This window comes from Rhinolophus ferrumequinum, chromosome 26 (genome assembly GCF_004115265.2).
Source record: "Rhinolophus ferrumequinum isolate MPI-CBG mRhiFer1 chromosome 26, mRhiFer1_v1.p, whole genome shotgun sequence".
Lineage (NCBI taxonomy): Eukaryota > Metazoa > Chordata > Mammalia > Chiroptera > Rhinolophidae > Rhinolophus > Rhinolophus ferrumequinum.
The window spans coordinates 16,596,590-16,622,898 of record NC_046309.1 but is presented as its reverse complement, the minus strand read 5'-3'; the positions used below and the strand labels follow the sequence as shown (position 1 = coordinate 16,622,898).

General features: G+C 41.8%; 1 protein-coding gene across 2 annotated transcripts in view; it reads right to left on the bottom strand.

Annotated features, from left to right (window-relative positions):
- Nucleotides 1–4,002: 4,002 nt before the first annotated feature.
- Nucleotides 4,003–26,309, bottom strand: part of UBE2H (ubiquitin conjugating enzyme E2 H) — a 94,459-nt gene continuing 72,152 nt past the window's right edge. For both annotated transcript variants that reach the window (XM_033099114.1, XM_033099115.1), the window contains 4 exons: nt 25,855–25,894; nt 24,473–24,525; nt 10,733–10,861; nt 4,003–6,294 (listed from right to left, as the gene is read on the bottom strand). In XM_033099114.1, coding sequence (XP_032955005.1) covers nt 6,170–6,294; nt 10,733–10,861; nt 24,473–24,525; nt 25,855–25,894 — 347 coding nt within the window. In that variant the 3' untranslated portion in view covers nt 4,003–6,169. The remainder of the gene's footprint in view (nt 6,295–10,732; nt 10,862–24,472; nt 24,526–25,854; nt 25,895–26,309) is intronic.

Genomic DNA, 26,309 nt, shown 5'->3' with positions numbered 1-26,309 from the left:
ACCCTGACCACTTGACACCAGGTCCTAGGAGCAAAGTTTGAGTCCCGAAGTGCCAGCCCTTTTTCAAAAATAAACATTCTCCATTATAGATGTACACACACACACACAAACACACAGACACACACACACACCTCACACAGAGCAAGAGGGGAAGCGCTCTTGTGTATTTTCCCTTCTAACATTAGACCCCGTCAGGGTAACTTCAGTTCCAAGTTCTGGGTGCACAAACCCTGTGACATGAGGCACTAGAGAGCAGGGTGGGCCCAAGCTGGATTGTCGGGGGCTCATCCAGGGATCTGAGCCCCCGAGAAGCCCGTGGGCTTTTCTCATAAGCGAGGCTGCTCAGTCTGTCGGGTGGCTCCAGGGCCACTGCAGGCACAAAGACTGTGAGAGCCAGACAACTCTTTACCCTGGTTCTTGGTGGGGAGCAGGAAACACAGGCTCAGTGTAACGGAGACTCATTGCCAGCGTGGAGAGCAGCCTGCAGGGATGGCAAGAGAAGTTAAGGTGACCAAATGTTCTGGGGCGCTGAGGCCACAACTTTCTTTTCCAGGACAATATGTCTCAGAAAACCCAGTCCCCCTTCTCAGCAAGGGGTAATGCCTCAGGCAGGCAGTGGAGAGCCACCCCACTGGAAGCAGCTGGGTGGAGGCGGAGAGCTAAAGTGATGCTCTTTAGTGAGATTACTGGTGGGTGAGGGGACCCAAGCCCCACTGTATGCACGGGGCCTCCTCAGGGAGCAGTTTGTAAAGCAGCTTCCTTGTGTGAGATCAACAGAACGACTGTTCACATGAAACACAGATCGTAGTAGTTCTCCTTTCAGCTGGAAAATGGATGCTTTAAACTCTCAAAGCTCTTTGGGTCCAAAAACTCTAACCTCCAATCCTGAAACCTTGGTATTTTTCGGGTTGGTATCATCTCTTCTCAGGACACTGTATCCTGTGATAGGGTATTGTTTCAGGGCCTGGATGAAGTTCTGAGTCACGCACTGTCAGTCAGAACCTACCAGTTTAGGGAACTTTATTTTACAGATGAACCCGAGGCTACAGCTGGAGGCTGCACAGCTAGTTAATGGGATTAGAACTCCCAGCGCTGGTTCAGTCCTTTGATCCACCACACGCCTCGCTAAGGGGTCAGTGCAACCCACCAGCAACGAGCCTGTTGAATATTTTGCTTTTGGGCACTGATGGCAGCCAGGGTAGCTTGAGGGTTTAGTTGGAGTGCTTGTTATTCACACCTGAGCAGGGTTCCCAAGCGGCCTTACCCTCCTTCTCTCCGGTAGGTACAAAGCTGGGCCTACTGCATGCAGCAAGGGAAAAGAACAGTGTGGAGGAAATAAGAAAACAGTGGAGGAGAGTTGGGGGGGGGGTAACATGTGACAAAGGAAAACTTCCTTTTGTCTTAAGGGCCTTCGGACAGGATCCCACACAGTGGTATATTCTCTAACAAACTAGGCAACATCGCCATCTGGTGGCCATAGAGGGCATGTGTTTTATAGAAGGAATTGAAATGCGGCGCTAATCCAGCCATCAGCTACTGATTCAATATCGACGCCCCCCCAAAAAACAGTGGAGGCTGGTGCTTGGGCGGGGGGCGGCGCACCTGTTGAGGCAGACTGCCCCCGGCAGGAAGGTGCACTGAGTATGAACTCCAGGCCAAGTGGGTACCCTTTGCTTTAGCATCAGCTGACAGGGTCTAGAAGGGCTGGCTAAGAGTACATGGCGTCATGCTTGCTGGTCCACCTGGGACTGTCAGGCTATAGGATGTCACATAAGAGGTGGCGTTTTAGAGCTCTGGTGAAGCCCATCAGCCAGCCCCGTTTACAGCCAGCAGTCACCTGCTGCGCCAGGACAGGCCTCTGTAGGCAGGCTCTAGGTTATTACTTCCTACATGACAGCCTTCCCCACCTAATCCAGTCACCTGCCTTGTAAGAGCCTCCTCGTCCAAAAAAACAAACAAAACACACTCTGCTGCTCAGAGGAGTCAGATGAACAGGAAGGACATTTAAAACAGTCTAAGTAACCATGGGGGCTATTATCTCATTCATCAAGGTCCAGCCATTTGCCAAGGTATATACACATTTTATTTAAAAAAGTTTACAGTTTTCATTATACACAACTATTAAGAGGTTATAGTCAGAGGAGGCATTTGTCCTGTTGACAGAAGTGCCCACTAGATCATCACAATGCAAGGAAACAGGGAGGGAGGGAGGGAGGGAGACAGGGCGAGGACCAATAAGTGATCAAAAGCTTAGATTTCAATGAAGGGCTGGTAAGTCCCTTTTAGCTCTTCAAGTATCACACAATATGTACCAAATACAATCAGTAAATAATGGCCATCTTCTTCCCAAGCCCACAGCCAAGACGACTAGTTGCTGAATTACGAGTCCTGGCCCTTTCTCAGGTGAGTGGAGGACTGGTGACGCCCCTGCCCCAAGGGGCCCTCCACTCCAGCCAGTCCCTGATGGAATCGCCAAGGTGTTCAGCGGCCGGAACATATAAACATGGATTCAGAAGTCCAAAGGAACGCAAGTCTTTGTGCCCAATCAGAAATGATTTGATTTCAGTCAACAAGGCTGTGAACTCAGTTATGAAGTGATGAAATAAAACTCTTTGCTAACTTTTGTAGACGTTCGCTTTTCTCACTGAGTCCCTAGAACCCAGAAGGGTCACATGCCATTAAAAGCAAACGTTAGTTCCCAGAAACTTGGTGTCTAGAAACTGACCCATGGAGGCTAGTAGAGAATCTGTCGTTCATGATTCTCAGCCATCCCAACAAGAGGCCTAATAAAAAGCAAGTGTCAGGCCACGGCCAAGAGGGCTTCAGGGAGACTGGAGGGAAAAACATTCCTTTGAGGGGAGACACTCTCCAGGAGCTTAGATCAGCAGTTGGCAATTAGAACAGCTTTTGAAGTGGAAGAAAATGTTAGGTACTGGAGAGATGCATGGCAACTTCTGACAATTATCTCAGGCGTATAAAATGCTGGTTGAAACTGCACAGTAACCTCAAGGAGGGCAATGAGACCGAAGACGCGCAGAGTGACAAGGCCAGCGTTTCGGCTGGCTGCCACCAGCACAGCCCACAAGGCCCTGTGTTGGGGCTGCAGGCAGCGGCCTCAATGCTACAGCCATCCTGCTTACCGGGGTTTGGCGGGAGTCGGAGCTCAGTCACTTAACAGGGACAAAGAATGGCCTGCACTGGTAAACTGCAAGGAAGGATTTCCAAACTGGAGGAACTAAGAAAGGGAGACTGCCAGAAATAACTCTGACTTACCACCACACCTTCAAGCAATAATGTTCAGCCTTTCTGAGGGGCTTTTCTGAGTGTTGTGATGGGACAATCTGGAAAAGCTTTGGTATGGTAACGCCCCCGGCCCCAGCCTTACTCTACCATCAATTAATGGGGGCTCAGAGTCCTCAGATTCACAGCCAGGCCTTATTCCACTCTCTCTGCACCTGTAAGTATGGTCTTCTACCTCCTTCCTCTTCCAGGACAGGGAAGGGACCAAAGTTAGCCTAAGAAGGATTCTCTTCAACTCAAGTCAGTTTCGCAGTGGAGAGGAAAAGACCCACATAGAGCCAAAAACATGCATGAGACCAAGGTTAGTGCCGGATGGGACAGATTTGCACAGAATGAGAGTACAGTGTGATTTGGGTAGCAATTCCAGAAGCTTCCAGTGCTAACAGAGAAGCCTAATGACCTTCATCACAGACTTGGATGGTGGACACACATACACACACACACCAGCCATACTCAGATCTGTTTCTTAACCCCTGCAACCTCCTCCCACAAGTCTTTATTTGGGAATTCTGCACCACCAGATTTCTAGTGCTGGAGCTCTCAATCGCAGGCAAGCTGATGTCTTTTCGTTAGAGAAACATGAATTTAGTTGGGGAGCAGAGCTGTGGCACTGCTCACATACCTTCCCTAAACTTGGTTCTACTAGTTTTTCAGACAAGATTTAAAGCAATTATTATCTGGACATTACTTTTTTTTTTTTTTAAAGGTATTTAGAACACTACTGTTTATACCATATTGAAAAATACAATTTTTTATTGTTTGAACTCAAATCACCACCCAGCACTTTAAGCCTACCCTAAGTCGCACCTACAGTAACGGTTACAGCACAAGCAAACTGCTAATCCAGCAGGTAAGCCAGCAGAGACCCTCCCTCCCCCACAGTACTGAGAAGACAACGTGCTAGATAAGAGTGAAAGTACACCATTACATGTTAAATAGTTAATACTACCCTTCCCCCAGGCCACAGATGCTAGACAGACAACTCAGTACAGTTAACCACAGCCCTACAGAACTGCACCTTACATTGTTTTTATTAAAGAAAACCTTTTGCTTCATGCCCGTCATTAACATAAAATAAGTAAATTCTTTGCTTTTTTTTTTATTTAGGAAAATAATCATGCTAAAAGCAAGTTGTACTTTATATAGATATTCAAAGAAAAGACTGATTGTGCTTTTTGAATTAAAAAAAAAAGATATCTTCCAACCTCACCAACTCAAATCTTGTGGAATATAGCACTTCTAAACTAAAAACACACATCAGAAAAAAAAATTATCCATCCCAGTGGGACGTTCAAAAATTGTCTTTAGGTTTTAGGATTGGCTAATTCTGCTCTTGTCAAATTGGTTGCGGCACAAAAAGAACAGAGGTGCTGTCTAGAGCTCTCCAAATTCAGCAGGCAACACGCAGATTTGAAAGGAACTCTGCCAGCACCTGGAACATATGGTTAGCTGAGTAAACATTTGATTAGCAGGCATTTTAAACTGTCTGATTTCCTCTTAACATATACAGGAGATTTTCTTCCTTCAAAACCTGTCTTACTACTACATCGTATGTCTGAATCCTTTCCTCCTCTTCAGTCACTCTCTGAAAAAAGCTTTGTTTGTTTTCCCCATGTAGAGTCACTTTGGGTACAAGAACCTTTATTTGTTCCAATTATTACTCATTTGAAATTTAGAATGTGTGTTGGGTCTAAAATATCCACTTCCCACTCACGCAAGCAGGTGATGACCAGGTGGCTGCCAAAAGCAGCAGCAGAAGGAAAAACAAACTGAAATGTGGATGCGTCCCCAGGAGTCCCAGCCACCAGACGGGTCCTTCCCGAATCTAATGGTCCACTGAGCGGCTGTCCAAGGAGGAGGCCATCTCTTGGTAGGTGAAGATTAAATCTGCAACCTGTCTAAGCACAATTCACACACACACCAAAAACAAACAAAAAACCCCACCAAACCCTCAAAACAAAAACAACCCACAATCACCTTCAAATTTAAAGCTTAGTCCAGGGTAGCGGTCTCAAAACGGCCACCAGAAGGCCGAGGATGTGACTCCATACATGCTGGATCAGAGGAAACATCTTTCCAGTCCCGTTTCTCTTCCTGTCCTGTCCCCTCCAAAAAGGTCTGGGTTACAAACTCTACCCCATGAAAAAGAATCAGGTTCAGAAAACACTTCCCCAAGGTTCTCCAAAGCAAAACACTCGTGGCTGCAGGGCCAGGCAGCGAGAAGGGCAGGAATCTACATATAAAATGTACTGAAAATCCGAGCCAAAAAATGGTTTTTACGTTTCACTACTCCAATTAGCTCCCTGTTTTATACTGTTACTCCACAGAAATGGGGCCACCTAGGCAGGGCTCTCAGGCAGGAGCAGCTCTGCTTCTCACGTGGCTGGCTCTAAAAGCTCCCAGAGCAGGCCTTCTCCTCCCCCGTTTTTTTCCCTTTCCATTTGGAAAAAGCACTATTCTATCTTCACATCCAAGAGCTGGTTGGTTTGGTTTGTTTCTTTGGAACCATCAACAAAAGAAGCAACTTTTTTCCTGTTATTGTCACTCAGTCTATCTATGAGAGCGGCTATTTCTTTTGACAGTTCAGTAGCACGGAGGCTGCCTTGGCCAAATGGACCTAGGAACGCATGCACTCGGGCCACAGACGGCTGCCTACATGGAATGTGGGGGTCGCTATGCACCTCAGGTTGAGAAATGACCAAGAAATCGAGATCTACAGGGTGATATATAATATATATATATCAATGCTATTATTCATAAAAACCTGGTTTAGTAATAAAAAAAATTGCTTTGTTTAAATATGAATATTATAGTCTGCTTCTCATGGTTAGGAAATAATAGTCTTTCTGAAAAGCAGGTGCTTTTTCTACTACAACTCCATATCCTGGGCCTCATCTTCCGAAAAGTCAGACATAGAACTCTCCGACGAGCTGTCACCGGTGCCCTCTTCCTGTTCTTTCAGTGCCTCCTCCGTGGCGTATTTCTGGATGTACTCTGCATGGGGTGGGGGTAAAGAAAACACAAGGGCAGTGAGCAGGCAGGCATGTGCTTCAGTGACCCCAAAGCCGGCAAGTCCCAGGGAGGTGCAAGCTTTCCTTATATGCTGGTGTAACAAAGATGACAGTTACATGGTCATGAAAGCTAAGGGGAAAATCCCACAGGAAGACGTGGGAGTTTATGCATTTTGCCCCCTTAGTAAGAGAGGCAAAGCAGAACACACGATTTGCAGGGGAATAAATAAACTGCATGGCCGTCCTAGAACTCCTTGGGCCATCCCCTCCACCAGGTGGATGGACACCCCTACCCCTGGGTGGATGTACGAGGCGGCTGACCACGCCGGGCCTCGCCTGAAAGCACAGGAAGGCCGGCAGACACCCAGGACGATGTTACAGCGCCTCCAGTTCTCAGCCAGGCTGCCCTGACTCCTTCCTTGCTGGCTTACCAATATGGTGGCCCGCCTCCCGACATGATGGATTGCAGAAATGTGAACCCTGCACTTTCTTTTTACTTTCTAAGTTAATGAAACTATTCACCTCCCAAATAGCACCAGACTAATTATGATTCCATAGTAATTTATAAGGAAATCCCCCATCATTTTTAGATTTGCAATTATCTGATTATAGTCAGCCCAGATCTATTATTTTAGGAATAGATTTTAGTCTAAACAGATCCACTTGTCAGGTTTTTGAAGCAGCTGGTAAAAACAGTCTCAATCGGCTCAGGAATGAGCTGCTATCTGGAGACACAGCTAGCCTGAGGGACTTTACCATGTATTATTTACCTAAAGATTTATGCTGCTATAGCCTAGGCTGAATCTGCTGGTTGAAAAAAAAACACCCAACAACAAAATTTAAGAACTGCTGAATAAACAACTAAACTTCCTAAAATCTCTAAGGGCATACTGTTCTCAAGTAAATAGCCTATACACAATATGAAGCGACAAGACACTAAGAATCCTGTTCATAATGCTGGCAGGAGAAAAACATATCTTCACGTCCTTAAGCTTTGTTTTTCTTCCCATGGAGTTACAGGGACTAAATGCAAGAGGAAGATAAGGTAAATAGCCAAACAGGCCTACCAAATTTCAATAACTTAGTGCAGGGACCTAGCTAAGAATATTTTTTACATTTTTAAACAGTTGTTTAAAAAAAAAGAAAAAATGAAAGAGAAGAGTAGGTGAGAGACTGTGTGTGGTCAAATCTGGCATTGTACAAGCAAAGTTAGCAGACCTCCGACTTAGAGTACTACAAATTCATAATAACATTTTACACAGATGATGAGATGAAAAAAAGCCTCTGAGTAGGTAGGAACTGACCTTAGTTTACCTTTTAGAATGAGAGAAATATTTATCAGAACCTTAGAAATTTTCTCGTGGGCTGGCTACTTTGCTCCTTTGTAGAAATTAGTGGCTGCACTTTGACATTGTTTTCTGACACTGTAACTTGGTACTATCGGCCTTAAGTAAATGCAAGGAAACATTTAGATATGTATGAAGTGATTACTGGGACAAAGCCTTTCAGGGGAGGAAAATGAAGAGCATGGTCTAGCAAGCAGGACAGAGAGAGAAGGCAGTTAGCTGCTAAGTGCCATCAGAGGGAAGCGTAAAGGGAGGGGCTCCAGCCCGAGAGCCAGGAAGGAGTCACATCTGCACTGCCCTTGAAGGAGCTCTGTCAGACGCCATCCCAGGGGAAACAGCCAAAAGCACAGACAGGGAAGGAAGTGGCTGGGATGTTAAAACACACATTAAGAGAGATCTACATTTGTTTCCTTCTTTAAAAAAAATCTGAAGCAAATAAGGCAAAACGTACCGATTTAGCTATAGTGGGTAGTGGTACATGGTCAAGCTATTCTGTTTTTCTGTAGGGCTGAAACTTTCCCTAAGGAAGCGAATATATTGGTATCTGCAACGTATCCAATCTGCTTGTCACATACTGATGCATTCAGGGGAGTAAAGGCAGAGATGGAGCAGAGATCCTGGCGTGGCAGGCTAAGATGCCACTCAGGAAAATGACGTATCTTCAGACAGCTCCAATGATGCCCCATCCTACAGACAGTCCAATACTCACAAGACAAAACAGCATCAACTCAATATGAATGCTGATTAATGTGCACGGTAAAAAGGGATGCATACATTGGCATGTGATGTTAGGCCTGGAAATGTCCGGTGGGCAGCGTGGGAGAGAGGTTACGCCTAGACACACATTTTGGGGGATCACCTACGTGGAGAGAATCATCTAAAGCTGTGAGGGGTGAAGAGGCTTCTCAAGGGGTGGGGGAGGAAAAGGGGGCTGAAGGCCCGAATCTTAAAGAGAATGAACACGTTTACGAATGCAATGAAAAAGTTTTCAGAAAAGTAGGAGGTAAAATATCAAAGCTACAGAGAGATTTGGGAAAACGGGTCTCGAGAAAGATCCAAAGATTAGGAAGAAATGAGATCACAGATTCAGTAAAGGAGGGGAAAGAAACTAGACCTTAGGAGTTTACGGCAAGGAAGTAAGAAGTTTGAAAATGAAAGGAAATAAACAACAAGACTCCTAAAGGAGTCTACAGGAGCAGGTAAAGGCTTCTAAAATGGGGGTACCTCTGATAGTCTGGGGGTAGAGGAGGAACCAGAAGGAAGGGGATAAATGGGAGAATAAGGTCACAGGTTGTGGGGGAGTGAGTCTGAGGAATAAGACAGGGCATCTCTCGTCTCCTGTAGGAGGGAACACAAAAAAGATGGAGATGGACACACACACACACCCCCAAACACAAAGGTACAGTAGGAAGTGGCGTGAGTTCAGGTCTGACAGCCATGATTTTCTCAGATTACTAAGGAAGACAAAATGATAGCCAACAATTAACATTTCAGAAAGCTGGCGCTCCCTAAGCTAGAGCTAAGGGAGAATTCTAAGATAAAAATGTACTACAGCAGATATATATACTAAAACAGGAATAGTGCTAAACTGCTGGGCCACAATGAATGTAAGAACTACAGAAATATGCTCTGTCTGCACCACGATATCAGTGGGTTGCAGATACTGTTAAGTGATTCCTTTGTCAAATTTTTAATACAGTCTCATAACAGAGTTTTTTATCTGGTTGAAACTGACTGCCTTTTTCCTGAAGTATATATTTGTTTGACTATGTAGATATTCTGCTGCATAAATCAGATAGTAATTTGCAATGCACCTGAGTACATTAACTAGAGTTGACTTATTTCTACTTTATCTCAACAAAAGTACCAGACAATACCCTATAGAGACCAGGGAAGAATGAGAGAACGCACAGGAGGAAAACCATGTTCAGCCAGTAGCCCCAAATGCTCCCATTTGTCTCACACCTGCAGAGTGAAGAGTGAAGGCCTGAATAGTCAAGCTCCCACAAATCAGTTCTACTGCCATCGCTTGCAGATGTACCCGAGGGGCCACACACTTTGCTGTTCTGAACTGCTCTGCAGATGGGCAAATGGTGCTAAAACAGGGTGGATACCAGTGCCTGCCACACGTTAAGAAGAACAGGCTGATTTTCATGGGCTCTGAATTCTTTACCTTTTTGGTGGCACTTTATGTATCTAGACTTTTCACTATGAAGTTCTCAAGCACACAAGGCTAAAAAGGACACGATGAACTCTGCTAAATCTGTATGAATCTATTTCCCTTTTCATGAAATTCATGCTCCATTAGCATGTAAACTGTTTAAGAAAGGGGACCTAGGATTCTAAATCCTAAAGAATGAGGAAACTAGTGTTCCCATCACTAACACATTTCTAACTTTGATAGCACATTTCAAGTGTTAACAGAAAAACCCCACACCAGGGAACTGGGGCCAGGTATCTGCTATAGAGGAGAAATGAGCCTTAGAAATAAACTTGCCAAAGTAAAAGCAAATTAGTTAGTATGGGACCAAGGAAAGAAGCCAGCTGGGTTTTTTGTTTGTTTTTTTAAATCAGTAGGTAAAATGATAAAAATATATATGTATATTTTTAATTTTTTAGAAGTCTAATGATGAATTTGGCTATTCTTTCCCAACTCCCCAAATTAACTGCTTTCCTCAAGGGCCAGGATGATACTGTCTATAAACAAATGTGAGATTATACCTTCCAATTAATACTTTATTCTCAAGTCCAATTTTCTAATTTTACAAGAGGAAGCAAATGGAAGCAAAGATTCTTGTGGACAGGTGTCCACAGAGATTTCTGGCAGGGTTACATCTGCTACCACCCAACAGGGAACGCTTCCACTTTCTCATCTTTCCTTTCGCTCTCTCTTCTTCCCTTCTTCTGTACCGGTACCTCCAACCTTCCAAAGGTCGTCTCTGACCCTTGGAACTACAGAGGCTGTCTCTTTTTAGGCCTAAGAAACATTGTTAGCAACTGAGAAGAGCTTTCAATGATCAAAGCCCAACAGACTGAAGTTCTTCTGTCTCCAGGTTAAACTATCTGCCTTCTCACCTTTAATTTTCTGCTTGTATTCTTCTGGTCGGTGGAGGTACATGGCTGCAGCGTCACCATTGAGAGGATCTATGGGGTTGGGATAGGCCAACAACTGGGGCAGGAAGGACTCAAATATATTGGTAAGATCTGAAAAAACAAGCAGAAATGCATCATGCACAGAACAAGCACGTTCACCTGAAATCCACTAATTCAGTGGTCAAAACCGCTTCCCTTCCTAGACACACGGAGGTGTTCCCGTAATTGTGCTCTGTTACATGTGATCTACATTACATGTTCCTTTCAATACCAATTTAAAAAAATTTTAATTTAATTTGAAGAACCAGGTAAAGATATACCTGACAGTCACTCTGAAAGGCAATTGTCCCAATTCCAATTCACTCTATTTTCTGAGACTTTAGAAATACTACATTAATTAAAACTTGTACCCCAATACTCTACAGCACTCTACATTCTTACAAAATAAGTACTCTCTTAATATCACCCTTTTCTATAGCTTTGAAAAGCCCCACTCTGAAAAGTATTCAAGCACCAGATTGTAAAAGAACTGAACACAATTTTATAGGTCTTGACGTTTAATTCAATTCTCGTTAACTTCTAATGGACGTAAATGTAACCAGTTTTTCAATTATTCTGGGTAATGAGGGTAGGAAACTATATGGACCACTTAAAATAGTAAATAATAAGACAGATAAGTCCTAATTTACTGCATTTATTATCATTTTCATAAACATTAACTCCCTTCTTTCCAGATGATATCTGCAGACACAGTTAGCTCAAACCCTGCAGTCACGTAGTAGTTTATCAAGTAGGCCCGGTAACTTCAGAGATGCTGTAACCTCCATCCTATTCGTTCCTCAGTTAGCAGACAGTGAACTTTGGGACCTTGTGTTTCCATTTCTCTGCCCCACTCTAGTTACTCTATCACGATATAAGAAACATTTCTGTTTCTGGAGGGAACGCTAATGTACAGGGGCAGAAAAACCAATTTCTTCTGCCCTTTTAATGGACTTTTTTCTTTGTAGAATGAACAATATTATAAATGGACATTCTGTCAAGCCACATCACTTTAGATTCATGGGTCTCACAGCCAGGGGTGATTTGGCCCCCCAGAGGACGTCTGGCAATGTCTGAGAAATGCTGGGTTGTCACAACTGGGTAGGGGAGGGGGGCAGGTGGTGCTGCTCTTGGGATCTCGGGGGGCAAGGCCAGGGCAGCTGCTCCACACCCCTCAATGCGCTGGACAGCCCTTCACAACAAGTCATTACACGGACCAAAATGTCGACAGTGCTGAGGCTGAGAAACCCTGGTCTAGATGAGAGGGGATGGCCAACTTTTTGTATAGGGACAGTGAATGCTTTAGGCTCATGGGCCACATTTAGTCTGTCACAACTACTCAACACTCAGCTCTGCTGTGGTAGCACAAAAGCAGCCATAAATAGGTAAGCAAATGGGTGTGGCTGTGCTCCAGTGAAACTTTATATACAAAAATAGGCAGCCAAAGTTTGCCGACATCTGCTCCAGAAAACGCTAGAAACAGGAGGTGGCTCTTCCTCGTCAGGTTAAGGAACGGAGTAGTCAGAGAGAATAAGCTAGAGCTGCACTACTCAACAGAACTTTCTGCAACGATGGAAATGTTCTGTATTTCAGCTGCCCACCCAACACGTGGTTATTGACCACGTGAAATATGGCTAGTGTGCCCGTAAGGAGCTGAATCTTTCATTTCATTTAATTCTCATTAATTTAAATAACGATATGAGGCCAGCAGATCTCGTCCTGGACAGTTCAGGTCTAGAAGTGATGTGATGGCAAGTCCCACACGGCACAGTCCTGTTCTCGCGTGTTACTGACACACGGCAGGTTGGTGTTATTACATGGACTGGGGCTCTCTCACCTTCATAAAGCTAACTTTACAACGAACCACATTACAGTAAGATTCCCATGGACCAAGAAACAAATGCAGAGATTCCTCGTCAAAAAAGCAAACAAAACAAGAACCCCTCCACCACCAAATAACCTTCCAAGATAACCCCCAACCATCTGTAGTAAGATTTTCACTGCTATTGTACTTACAATTTTTTCAAAAAGGAAGCAACATATTCAACAAACCAACAATTATTCACGGTACAAAACCATTGAAAACAAAGATTTGAAAACTATTTGTAAAGGCTAAAGGACAGAGAAGAATGTTTCTGCCTTAATGCTGGGTGGAGAAAGTACATAAAATGGTATGTCCTCTAGAATTAAAACTGTATAGTGTGTATATATATATATACACACACATATATATGATATTTAAGTTTTATGTCAGGGCAATAGGCTTGTAATTTCTACTTCTCACACTGCAAATGACTTTACTTTTTTTACCTTTAAAAATAGCATTTTCCTATAAACATGTCCTTTCCACTTTTACATATGTTTGACATGAAACACAACATGTCAAGTCTGAAAAATTTCTTTTCCTCTTATTCTTGAGTAGGCAGGTTAATAAGGCAGTGGTAGAAAATGCCAAAAGGTAAGGAAATTAAGAAGAAAAAACAAGGGGTGTGGAAGTTTACAAACTGAACATGATCCCAGATCAGAGTTAGTAAGAGTTCCAGTAACACGGGTAATAGTAACAGTAGTGGCAGCAGCAACAGATGCTTACATAGCGGGGACTACAAGCCAGGCATGTTGACACTTCACAAACACACTTAATTTCACTAGTGCCAATGAGGTAGCTGCCATTACTATCTCTGTTTTGCACATGGGGAAACTGAGGCAGAGAGGTTAAGTAACTTGCTCAAGGGGCTGGGTTTCAAACCTGGGCCTATCTACTATGCTGCCTCTGTTAATGGATAACGTGAATATTGCCTTAACTTTCGTGAGGGCACAAGCTCCCCACGTCTCGGCATCAAAATACCCTCAGAGATGGCCACAAGTTCAAGGCCAGCAGGATGGTCTCGAAGTGTTTCAGGCGTCTGTGGCCGAAATGTCTGGCATTTCCCAGTGTGCTTGCTTGTGTTCAAGTGGCTCAACCACAGGAAGTTCAGATACCTGCACACAGCGAACGGGGCTTCTCCTGCCACGTCCTCACTCAGGTACTGCACAGAAAGATGAGCAGCTGAGTGTTCCTACCTACCATGCAACAATGAAACCTTTAAAAAAATAAAGTCCTGGCTGTATTCGCTTTAAATAATGTTCAGAAGTGCTTCCGGACTCAAGAAATATTGCAGACAACATGTTTTTATAATTAGGAGTTTCACGTGTTCCAGGAACATATTTTATACCCTTCCTCACTACTTTGAAGTTTTTCAAGGCACCAGTACGGGGCTCTGCCTAGGTATGTCTCAAACAAATAAAAGAACCCTTGATTATTGGTTCTTCTTTCCTGTGTCTACTTTTCCTGCATTAACATACTTTTGATCCATTTTACAGATGTGCAGAGTCATGCCTGTAAAATGGAAGAGCAGAAAAGGAAAAGTATGCAGCCCAGTTTCAGGTGACGATGACAGCTTTTGAAGGCCAGGATGTTAAAGCAAGAGAGCATTCCTAAAAGTGGCTAGTACAGTGGTTATCACACCAAGAGGGCCCTCCCCAAAGAAACCTCTGGCAAACATGCAGATGTGCACAAAATCTCCTTTCAAGATTTGTTGGCAGAAGAGACCTGAACTATAAACCAAAAATGAAATAAAGATACTCATCTTTGGAAAAATCCATCAAAATGAACCCTTCCCCCTACAATTGTTAATAAAAACATCAGTTCAAAAATATTTTTTAAAAAACATGAACCTTCCATTTTTTGAAAGAGAGAGAGCCAGACAGGGGTCACCCCATCTAGAGATTACGATCAGCTGCCTTCATTCTTAAAGAAGTCCCGAGATCCCTGAGGAGTACGGTTTACGATGAGCAAACAGCTCTTCCTTTTGCCTTGGACTAAATCAGCACTTCCCAAAATGCAGTCCATTAGGACTGATTCTTCTGCCCGATCTTACAGTACTCATCGTAACAATACCACAACGCTCATACCTCCGTTTAGGCACATACACTAGTGATGTATATTCATATTTCATTTTTAGAAACATTCAGATCTTACTCTCTCATCAAAGGCACCATCATTGACCCCATTCATACAAAAGCAATGGTGTTTGGGAGAATCTTGGTCCTACCTTTTTGTCCACCAGAATTACTGGTAGTTGTTTCACAATATGCATGCGGAGGCCTCATACCCACCTCAGAGATTCTGATTTAGGATTGGCTGGCGTGTGTGTGTGTGTGTGTGTGTGTGTGTGTGTGTGTGTGTCTGTCTGTAAATACACAGCCAGGAAACACTACCTACCCTATGTACCCCCTATCCCCAGAGACCAAAGGGGAAGAGGGCTATTTGCTTGTGGGTTTTTTGGCTCAAGAAAATGTCTTGGCAGCCAAGCTGAAGAGGCTCTAGTTGAGTGGCCTGCCCTGACCCTTTCACGGTTCTTTTCTGCATACCCTTCAAGTAACCATCACTTCCTCGAGGGGGAGGTATTCCAAACCATGGGCAGGAAAAAGTGGGTCCCTTTTAGAGGGGGACCAAAGGGCTGCTTTAGGGTAGAGGAGGTGGTGACGGATACACCTAACACACTGTGACATTGGGTAGAGTAAATTCCATCAGGCGGGACTGTCCCAAGCAACAGGGATGCTGGCTCCTTAGTGGTGAACAACAGAGGAAAAACCTGGAAGACCACAAGTCTAATCTCAGGCCTTCCACTGACTTGCTCTTTGACCTTGGGCAGGTCTCTTTCTCTCTGCATCTCAATTTCTTCATCTGCAAAAAGAGAAGTATAACACTGCAGTTCCTTACAAGGAAGAATTACACGACTGAAACTGATTATAAAAAATAGACTTCAAACTGCATCAAAGGACTAGACTAAAATATTAATACAAATATGTCATCTTCTTAGAGTAGAAATTTCATCGAGGAATACATGTTAATTAAAATGAGTCACACTGGAAAAAAAAAAGCACCAATTCTTCAAGTAAAGCCACTCTACTCCAGGTGACTCACAAAAAGATGGCGCATTGCTTAAAGGCGAAAACACGAGAGGGAATGAATCACACATCTCATGTGTCATTCTTGGCTGTTTACGAACCAGTGACCATAAGTTATTTCTTCTTTCTCTATTTCCTTTGAAAATTAAAATGGCAACTTTTGTAAAGCCTGCTGCTATCTTCAGGTTGAAACCCTGTGGGCGCCCAAAGCTTCACGAGCTCTGCCCCACCAGGAACCACTATTACCAAGCAGGCAGTCCTCTCAGAGGCTTTCACTTGCATAATCTTCATTTGTTTTTCCGATGTAACACGCAAAGAGCTGTAACTCACAAAACACAACCATCACACAGTACAGGCACTGCCATTGCTCCCTTCTCAAATGCCACCTATCTAACCCCCTTTTCTAAATCTACTCCTTGTCCCCCAGATGTCCAGGGCCCTGGGTTCCTTCTTTTTAAAGCCAAACAGATAACATACTGAAAAAATTGTTTGGAAAGACATCAGCCACTTGCACAGCAGTGTGAATTCTGTGGTATTTGTATTTTAAGAAACAGCCTCATGGAGTGGCCGGTTAGCTCAGGTGGTTAAAGCGCGAGCTCTTAACAACAAGGTTGCCGGTTCGATCCCCACATGGGCCACTGTGAGCTGTGCCCTCCACAACTAGATTGAAACTGCTACGCGACTTGCAGTTGATGGGTCCTGGAAAAAAAATCACACTTAAAATAAATAAAATTAAAAAAAAAAAAAAGAATTAGCCTCATACACTCTTACTCTGGGAAGCTCATCATCTTATAATAAGTCTATGCTGATAACTACAAAATCTTTCTAATCGATCCTCTGTACTTTTTGTTTTTAATTTTTATTGGGGAATATTGGGGAACGTGTTTTTCAAGGACCCATCAGCTCCAAGTCAAGTCGATGTTTTCAATCTAATTGTGGAGGGTGCAGCTCACTGGCGCATTTGGGAATCGAACCAGCGACCTTGGTGTTATGAGTACTGTGCTCTAACCACTGAGCAAACAGGCCGCCCTATCCTTTGTATTTCCGGTCTTATCAAACCTGACAAGTCTAAAATTATTTCCCTAAAAACCTATTCCTTTCTCCTAATAGCTAGGCTGACTCCAACGCCTTGTTCCTTAGCCCCAAACCTCCGGAAGGACCATGGTTGGGCTTTCCTCCTTTTTTCCACTTATCAATCAGTTTCCCAGACTCGCTACTTGTCTTAATAAAATGCATCTAGTTCCTCTTCTGTTTCCCCTGGCACGTGACTACATCAAGGCCAGCATACCATTCCCGGCCTGGATCAGGGCAACCATCTCCTAATGGGCCTTCCAGGCTATAAACTCTTGTCTTTGTAATCAGCTTCCTTAAAACAATCACTCGGGTCATTCTCTTCAAGAGCAAGTTCCTCTTGTTTGCCTTCCCAACTCCTCATATTCCAGAAGCATGTCATCCAAACAAACTTGTATTTCACCGGGCCCCTCCCCCGGAGGAAGACCCCTGGCTTCCCAAGCTGAGAATCCCTGAGCTAGCCACAACTCCCTAAGGTACTTAACTGTCCTGTAATTCAATAGGGAGCAGGGCTGAAAGGAGGGGAAGAAAAAGCTCACAATTAGCGAGGTAAAAAGGTGGACCAACATCTGGGCATCCAGAACTGATTCGCTCTGACATACATGGATCTCTTGCCCTGGGCTTTTGGCATGATAGCTGCAACTAATGGCTAAATAAATTGGGATCACCTGGAATTTCAACCATGTTATTCACATCCTTGATTTACTACAGAAAATCAGCAGCTGACCTTTCAAAATCCCATTGGTTGACTTTTGCTCATCTTACAGGGAATTGTAATTAATTCATCATGAACTGCTAAGCAAGTCATGAATTTATAATGTGTTCAAAATAAAACCCAACCATAAATTCCATTTCATGCATTCAACAAGTATTGTGTATGTGTTATCTACTATATGTATAAGAAACATGTACAAATATACATGTAGTCGATTTTTTAAATAATATTGAAACAAGAAAATGAAATTTCCAGATTTCCTTCAGTTATTTAATAATTTTAGGTTAACTACTAGATCTTCACTTTTCTACTCGTTTATCAGCCTCTAAGAAGTTGCGATCTTAATGGATTTGAGTGTTTTTACTTTCTCCTGCTCAGTCTTGTGAACACTGAGAAACAGTAAAATTCTATGCCCCACAGGAGGAGTCAGAAACCTATGTACCTCATGAGCCAGAGGGGCAGCACTGTATCTGACAAGCAGTGATGTGTGAAAAACACACGCTAAGCCCTCGGCCCTAAAAGAAGACAGACATGCCCTTGAGACCTTCAGTACAGCCAATGCCCTCAGACAGACAGGAGGACTTCAAAGAAACGGCTTTAGGATTCAAAATAACGTTCTCCACGATAACTAATTTAACCCAGCTTTAATGAGGAAAAGCCTGTTTCTCTGGCTGTTCTGAGGGCATACGTGTGGCGAGCTGGAGCAGGCCACCACTAAGACTTTCTGTGGTACCAGGGCACAGAACCAGTTGGCCGCACGGCTTGCCATACTATATTTGGTTTACTGAATGCTAACATGCTGCTAATGGAGTAATATATCCAGCCACCAATCTGCTAGACTATAAATTCAAGAATGTATCCAGTTACTAAACTGAGAAAGTCTTCTATGGATAAAATATACAAGAAGTGTGAACTCATCAGATGTATGTATGTTCTTATGTTAGTCCACGGCAATCTTTTAAATACAGAATGAGGTCTCATGAAGAGGGTCATGCAGGCAAAAAACAGAGCCTCCCTCCTCACACCTCTCAAAACAAAGAGCAATTAGTAGGAATTAACAGAAATTAGTAGTTAGATCTTTGAAGGATTTTTGCACTATGCATGATATACTTAATCTTGCTAGTGGTAGCATTACAGTTTTTAAGTATTCCAACCTAAAAACAGGTATTTCTGTTCTATGTGGGAAAGAGCAATGTCAAAGATGTTGGGTACTAAACCCTGGAGGACTACCAGATATATTCTGCTAAATGCCAGATCAACAACCAGAGGCGTGGAGTTACATAACATGGAACAGTTTAAAGCATTCTACCAACTTAGAAAACCATCTCCCATCCATTGCCTAATTGCAGCTCCCCCCGCCCAATGTATTTAAACTGTAGAGATCTGCAGAAGAAAATGAATGCTACTATTTGTATTAGAATGAAGAAAACAGGCTCTTGTTCATTAAAAAACAATCCCCTTGTTGGCACGTCAATCTCAGAACACTTCCCACCTTACTTAGGTGTTCTTTAGAGGTCACCCTAGTCCAAACCTGGTATAACCCTGCTTACCTTAAAAGACTGCAAGCTAAACCATGGTAATAGGATTTGTTATTAACTTGCCAGAAATGAGGGCAGTTAATATATAATTAGCTAGTTGGGTATTCTTAGTCATACTAAAACTCATTATTAAAGTTTTTAATTACTAGACAATAATTTAGTTTGTCCTTAGCATCAAAAAAGAACAACTTCACACAATTACAAGATAAGTGGCCATGCATGGGGAAAGACTTTACCTATACAAAGTGATCACATGCAAATGAAGAGAAAACAAATCCATATAATCACAACTGAGCCCTAAAACTACAGCTCCAAAGGAAGTAGAATAGAGCTGTGGCTGTCTTTCACAGTCTGGCTCATGTCCCATGATCCAAAGCCTGAACCACTCCAGTGTTCTAGTGTTGACCACCAGTGAATGTGAATGTGGTATTTTAAAAGAATTTCTACTAAGTTGTTCAATCCCAAAGGACCCTGTTTAAAGTGTATAGCTAATTAAACTCTTGGGCCTCATACCCACCCCACGGCTGAATACCTCCAAGCAGACACATAACACGGATGGATCGTGGAGCTAAGTCCTGTTGAAGCCATCAAATCCAAAACTCAGCATATTTCTTCTTTATCTACTACAGTTGACATTTCTCCCATAGTGCCTGAAAGAAACTGCTCTACCTGGCCTTTCTAGGAGACTCATAATGACATCCAGCTGTTCCAAAGGCAGGATTATGTTTGTGATTCCCACATAGATGGATCAATAATACTGCACTCTCAAGCCTGTTCAAACAGTAGTTGTTGGCCAATCATCCAGGCAGACAGATAGACATATCTGGTGTCTGTGTAACTACACTAAAATGTCTAGAAACACAGTTAGCAAACACTAATTCAACAGAAAGCATAATTTTAAGATACAGTTACCTTCAGCCAAAATTTGAATTGTTTGGAAAGATTCATTGGATGGAATAAGTATTTCCAACATGGGAAAGCTGACATCCATTTAGCAGCTTTAAATTCATGAGGCCACAGCATAGTACTATTAAATAAATGCATGGTTTAAACTTTTTCTAGATGCCTAGGAAAAGAAACTTTGTTTTTCTTGTTTAATTCTAATCTCAAAGTCTCTGAAGCATTCCTTTGGTTGTAGTCAAACTTCATTTGTCTGTCATTGACTCTCCAGGAGACCTAGGGGAAGTAATTTCCCAAATCTTGATTTTTCTCACCACAATAAGAGGAGTGTGCAGTCGATTGGCTAGCAACCCTAAGAGTGAGGATAAAATGATAAACCGCCTGATTTTATAAGAAAATTGTCTTCCACCTTACACATCCATAATTCAATCCACAAAATAAGTAATTTACCACGTCAGTTAAGAAATGAGTAAAATGAAAGTTGGAGAGAGAAACACAACTTGCAGGTGGACAAGTATGCATGGCCCAGAAGGGTGAGGGGGGGAATTAAAGCCATATTGCAGTGCAGGTACCTGAGCTTCCAGGAGTTTGGGTTGAAAAGACAGTTATGGATAAAATATATCTTGGAGTAAAAACGAAAACTGAAAAACCGAAGGGGAGCTAAAAAGCTACCGATGGCTTTAATGAACTTTCCTCCCATCAATCTTTAAAATTAGTTGTTTTTGAAACTGAAATCCAGCTCCTCTTGGCTGTATTTTAAGTTTTCCAGAGCTTTTATCACTGCTGTCTGGAAGAGCAGGAAGGGATATAAAAAAAGATGCTATCAAACAGGAAGCCAAAATGAATCAATTTTGTGATGGCATCTGCTACTTTCCTTTTAATGTCACGAGAGTAACAATAGAAACTTCATGCTCAATAGGTAACTTCATACTGATGACAAGCATCTTTATAAAATTAGCCAAGTTACCCACTGTAATTAGCTCTCTTGCAAGGTTAAATAATGTAAAATTAAAAATCACTGGGTGACCACATTATAATTACACGGATTTTGAGCTTCTGAATGAATAAACTGCACGCATACCTGGCAAAGAAAAACAAGATGAGGACAGAAGCAATAAGTCAAATGGGCTACCAGAAATCAATTTTCTTTTGGCACGTAGGGCGTGGAATAGAGGACTAAATTTACTACAAACTTGAGCATTGTTTATTATCAGGTTATGTAAGTATAAATCTGAAATTTCAACTGCAATTGCTGTTACAGTATAAATATGTATATCCATTGAATAGCACATGCCCTGGGGCATAGTTAATTGTAGGACATTTTACAAGTAATTCCCTGTTCTTTACCCTGTTATACAGTAGAGATGTTGAAACAAGTTTTGGTTGCATTTTGGGTGTCAGTTGAATATTTGTGTTAATATGCCAACTTTCTCCTATTAGTTGTTTCATATTAAATTACATTTCTTTTTGTCCACTGAACTAAGATGCTCTCAAGAATCACAGCAAGAAATTTGAGTGATTTCAGAATTCACGCGTTATGAACTAACCCTCAGTACCAGAGGCTTCAGCAGTTTGTAATAAAAATTTAGTTTAGATCTCAAGATCAGATAAGTCTAAAAGAAACAAGGTTGATTTGAACCAATCCTTTCTACCAGCACTTTTATACACACATTTTAAATTTAAAGAAAATTTTAACATTTTCTTGATGAAGAACATTTGGGTTTGAGCAAAATGTCAAAACAATTCTCCCATGCACAGTATACTTCTGACTATATTCTAAAAATATTTCTCTAGTTTCCTGTACTTACCCATAATGTTAGTGTGTCCATGCTCTTGTATTATAAAACACTTAACAATAACTCATACACATGTAATACAGAAATCAAAGTTCACTTTGACCAGTCAGGTTTAATTCGTTACTTACTAAATGCTTTGCGAGGTAACATGAGAATATATTCTAACATCTTACTGACGTGATGAAACCTTAGTTATGTTGGCCTTCTGCTGTAAAGGCTGTTCTGAACATCTTATACCTGCTGGTGGGAATGTAAAATGGTACAACCATGCTGGAAAACAGTCTGTCAGTTCCTCAAACAGTTAAACACAGTTACCACAGTTCTACCCAGCAATTCCACTCCTAGGAAATACCCGAGAAATAAAAACATGTCTATATAGAAACTTGTGCACAAATATTGATAGGCCTTATTCGTAATAGCCCCAACGTGGAAACAACCCAAATGTCCATCATCTGACAAATGGATAAAAATGTGTTATCTGTATAATGGAATATTATTTGGCCATAAAAAGGAACAAAGTACTGATACATGCTACAACATGGAAGAATCTGAAAACATAATATGAAATAGAAAAAGAATGTCCAGAATAGGCAAATCTGAGACAAAAAGTAGATCAGCTGTTGCCTAGGGCTAGGGGGATAGGAGTGTGGTAGCTAAAGGGTGTGCAGCTTCTTTCTGAGGTGATGAAAATGTGGTAATGGTTGTACGTAACTGTGCATATACCAAAACCTATCGAATTACACACTTTAAATGGGTGAATTTTATGTATGTAAATTATAATTCAGTGAAGCTATTATTTAAAAAAAATAATAAATCTGTTCTGAGATGTGAGGCACTTGAGAATCAGCAAAGCTTTTCTGGTCAATAGTAAAAGAATTAGTTAAACTAACGTCCAACTTACTTTATTGTAATTGGAACCAGCTTGTAGTATTTTGTTATGTACATCTCTAAAATGTGAATGCAGTTTAAGAAAAGACATCATTACATCAGATGTTCCAGGCAGCCTGCCATGAGACAGTTTTACAAAAAAAAACAACACATCTTAAAAGGAATTCATTCAATCAGCCTCAGAGTGTATGTTCCTTCTTGTTGCCCCATCTCCTTATAAGCTGCCTCTTCCCTAAACCTCTCATGCTAAATAGTACTGGGCACGATGACTTCACTCATTAATTCAACAAATATTTGAACCCTTATTGTATACCAGACACTGTTTTAGACACTTGTGTGCATGTGTGTGTTTTGTTTGTGGGTACACTCACACACCACACACACACAACACACACACACACGACAAAATCCCTGCTCTTGTGGAGCTTACAATCTCATAGGACAAGTGTCTAATAGGATCCTAAACAAATACTGGTTTTCAAGACAGATTTTTAAAACAGGGTGCTGTGCTATGGGAGGGGTTTTATTTTAGATGGAGTGGGCTAGGAAAGGTTTCTCTGAGAAGTAATGTTTGAGGTGAGCAAAGATGGGACCAGCCACACAAAGCTTAGGGAAGAGAAGTCCAGGCAGAGGAAATAATTTTTGAACAGCAGAATCAGGAGGACAAAACAAGGATCAACGGTGTGCTGCGGGTGACCAGCCTTCCTCGGGGACTCTCACACACCGTCCTAGTACAAGGATGTCTGGCAAGATGACTCGCAGATTGTGGCTGGAATAAGACGTCTTATGTACCTTCAACCATTAAAAGGTCTTACAAGTCCTCAACAAGAGGAGGCCATCTCTGGTTAACCCCAGCTTAAAGTGATCTTGCCCTCCTCTCCTCGGACCTCTCCACAATTGTCTGTTTGCACCACTCATTCTTTCAAACACACTGGTGTGAGGCCCTGTGTTAGGAATGCCAGGACTCAAAGACAAATCAGACGTGAACCTCCACTGGCTTTCAAGGCAGGAAATAATCTAGTAGCACAGTACATGTAGGCATAGCGACAAACACAAGATAGAAAGTAAATGCAGACCACAAAAAGAGCTATCAAACGTAAGAGTGGCCAGAGATGACTTTTCAGCTGGAGCTTCAGCGGAAGCTCTGTGGGGTGGGGGCACGAGAGCAGGGAGAGTCTATGATGTGTGACGATGTGGACATGTGGGGGAATAGGCAGATTCATTTGTTGTATCCCTAATTACCTTTAATATGTTTTAAAATAGTTTTAGCCTCCCCAACCAAGTTACAAGCTCAGGGAGAGAAGATCTGATACTTCGCATATCTCAGTGATATTTAGCAGAGTATTTTGCAGAGCTAGGCAATTCATTGTTGATTCACTGTAAGAGATGTCGATTTCAGCACTGCAGGTAAAGCTAAGTTATTCTTTGCTTCACAGTGAGGTTTAGGCCTTTGAAACAGATACTCCCTCAAACACCTTAATACAGCATGTCATTTCCTAGGGATATTCCTGAAAGCTTTCCTGAAAATAAAGGGTATTACAGATAAATATGTATTCTGAACACACACACACACAAAAATGCTCTGCATATGTATATCACTATACCTTAATTTCACAATCTCACAAGATTATTTTAAATTTCTGCTAAACCAAAGCTTGAAAGCATGAGAAATCTTTTTGCATTGATCAAACTTTCCCACCCAGGCCTTCAAAATCCCCTCCCATTCCCAACAAAACATCCTAAATCAGAGAAGAAAAGCCAAGCGACATTTTTTTTTAAGGCAGTGTCTCAAAATCTCTGAAAAATATTCCATGGCCAAACTCACCATAGAGAGCTGTCCAAGTTTGATTAATTACATCTAGACACACAGTTCCTGACCTGAAACAGATGGAAAGAATGGCATTTTTTAAAAAATTAGAAAGTTAGTTGCATGTATCTGGCAACTAATTTTATTTATCAAGAAAAATACCTTTAATAGATTTAAAACTATTAATAGATTTACCCCAATTGGGGTAAGTATGACGAGGAACAGAATATATACAAAGTCTTATGTGTCTCCTTACAGATTGAAAGAGAAAAACAGTAACTGTATTATGGAGACAGCAGACAACACAACAGCTTAACCAGGTGACAAGACTGAACACTGGTAACCAGGGGCAAAGGCCTGTGTGCCTCTCACAGGATGCCCAGAGGAGGACATAATCTCACTGTGGGGTTTTCTGGCCTGCAGTGCATACTCTGAGTCTAATGGTAAGGAAATATCAGACAAACCCAAACTGAGGGGCAGTCTTACTATAAAATATCTCGTCTATATTCTTTACTAATGTCAATTTTATAAAAAGCTAAGGAACTGAAGTAGTTTAATGAAACCTGACAACTAAATGAAATAATACATGAGCCTGGACTGGATCTTTTACTGAATGGGGAAAAAAAGTGCTAAAAAGTACATTGCTAGAATATGGCAGTAGATTACAAAGTACTGTATTAGCGTTCAATTCCTGAATCTGATAACTCTGTTGCGATTACGTAAGAGAACATCTTGTTCATAGAAGTATCACAGGACAACGGGGCATGACGTATGTATACAACCTACTCCCCACAGGGTTCAGAATACCCCAAACGTCCACGGTGTGCATACGCACGAAACATCAAAATTTAGTGCACGACAAGGAAAAAATGGAGAATAATCACATACTCTAAAACAGCACTGGAAGTAACAAAATAGGAGGCACTGGTATTACATTTAAAAATATCACTAAATAAAATATTAGAAGGAAAGAAAGGGATAATTAAGATTCAATAACCAAAATGAAACTACAGTCACTCATGTTTGCTTTACTCTCACAAATTGAGAAATACTTTATGGGCTGAAAATAGTAAATCTGCATACTGGAAACAGATTTCTGAATTCTGTCTATAAAAAGAGAAGGGAAATGTGGAATATCACAATCCTAGGCAGATACCAAGGGAAATGAAGGACCCATTCATGACAATGGAAAATCTAAGCAGTCTAACATAGTAGAATTTGAACTAAGTGGTTTAGCATATCATATTCCTGGATTCTACAGTTTAAGTGACCATTTATTTATACAGTCCTCTGCTGATAAAATCCGAAAAGACAACTGAGGCTTTTGTATAATTAAGAGAGAGAACTCTAATCAAGAGCAGTCGCTGCTAAGATTGAGAAATGTTTTAAAAGTTACTTACGCTTCATCAATGTTGGGATGGAAAATTTTATTCATGAATCCTGTAAAAAGAGATGTTCATTAGCAGCAAAAAGTATCCAGACAACAATTAGTTTGAAAGAATTTCTGTATCAGGAACAATTTTAGTATTGGAAAAAGGTGATGACACCCTAAGTCGTCATTACCTTCAATCTTAGACCTTTGGTTACTGACAAGACTACAAGTATATCCTGCCAGTGTCGATTACTTAAAATACGTTCGAGTTCTATTTTTAAAAATGAGCAAACTTTGAGAGCAATGCAGCTTCTTATACAAAATAATCATTAAAAGAAATAGTTTTCTGAACTATGAAGGTACTTGCCAAGAGAATTTATAGTATTAAATGGTTTCTAAGTAGTGCCACGATAAAAGCTAAGAGAGCGACTCTGACTCCCCTCCCACAAGTTTTCTTGTTCAATCTCTCAATTTGGAGGTTCT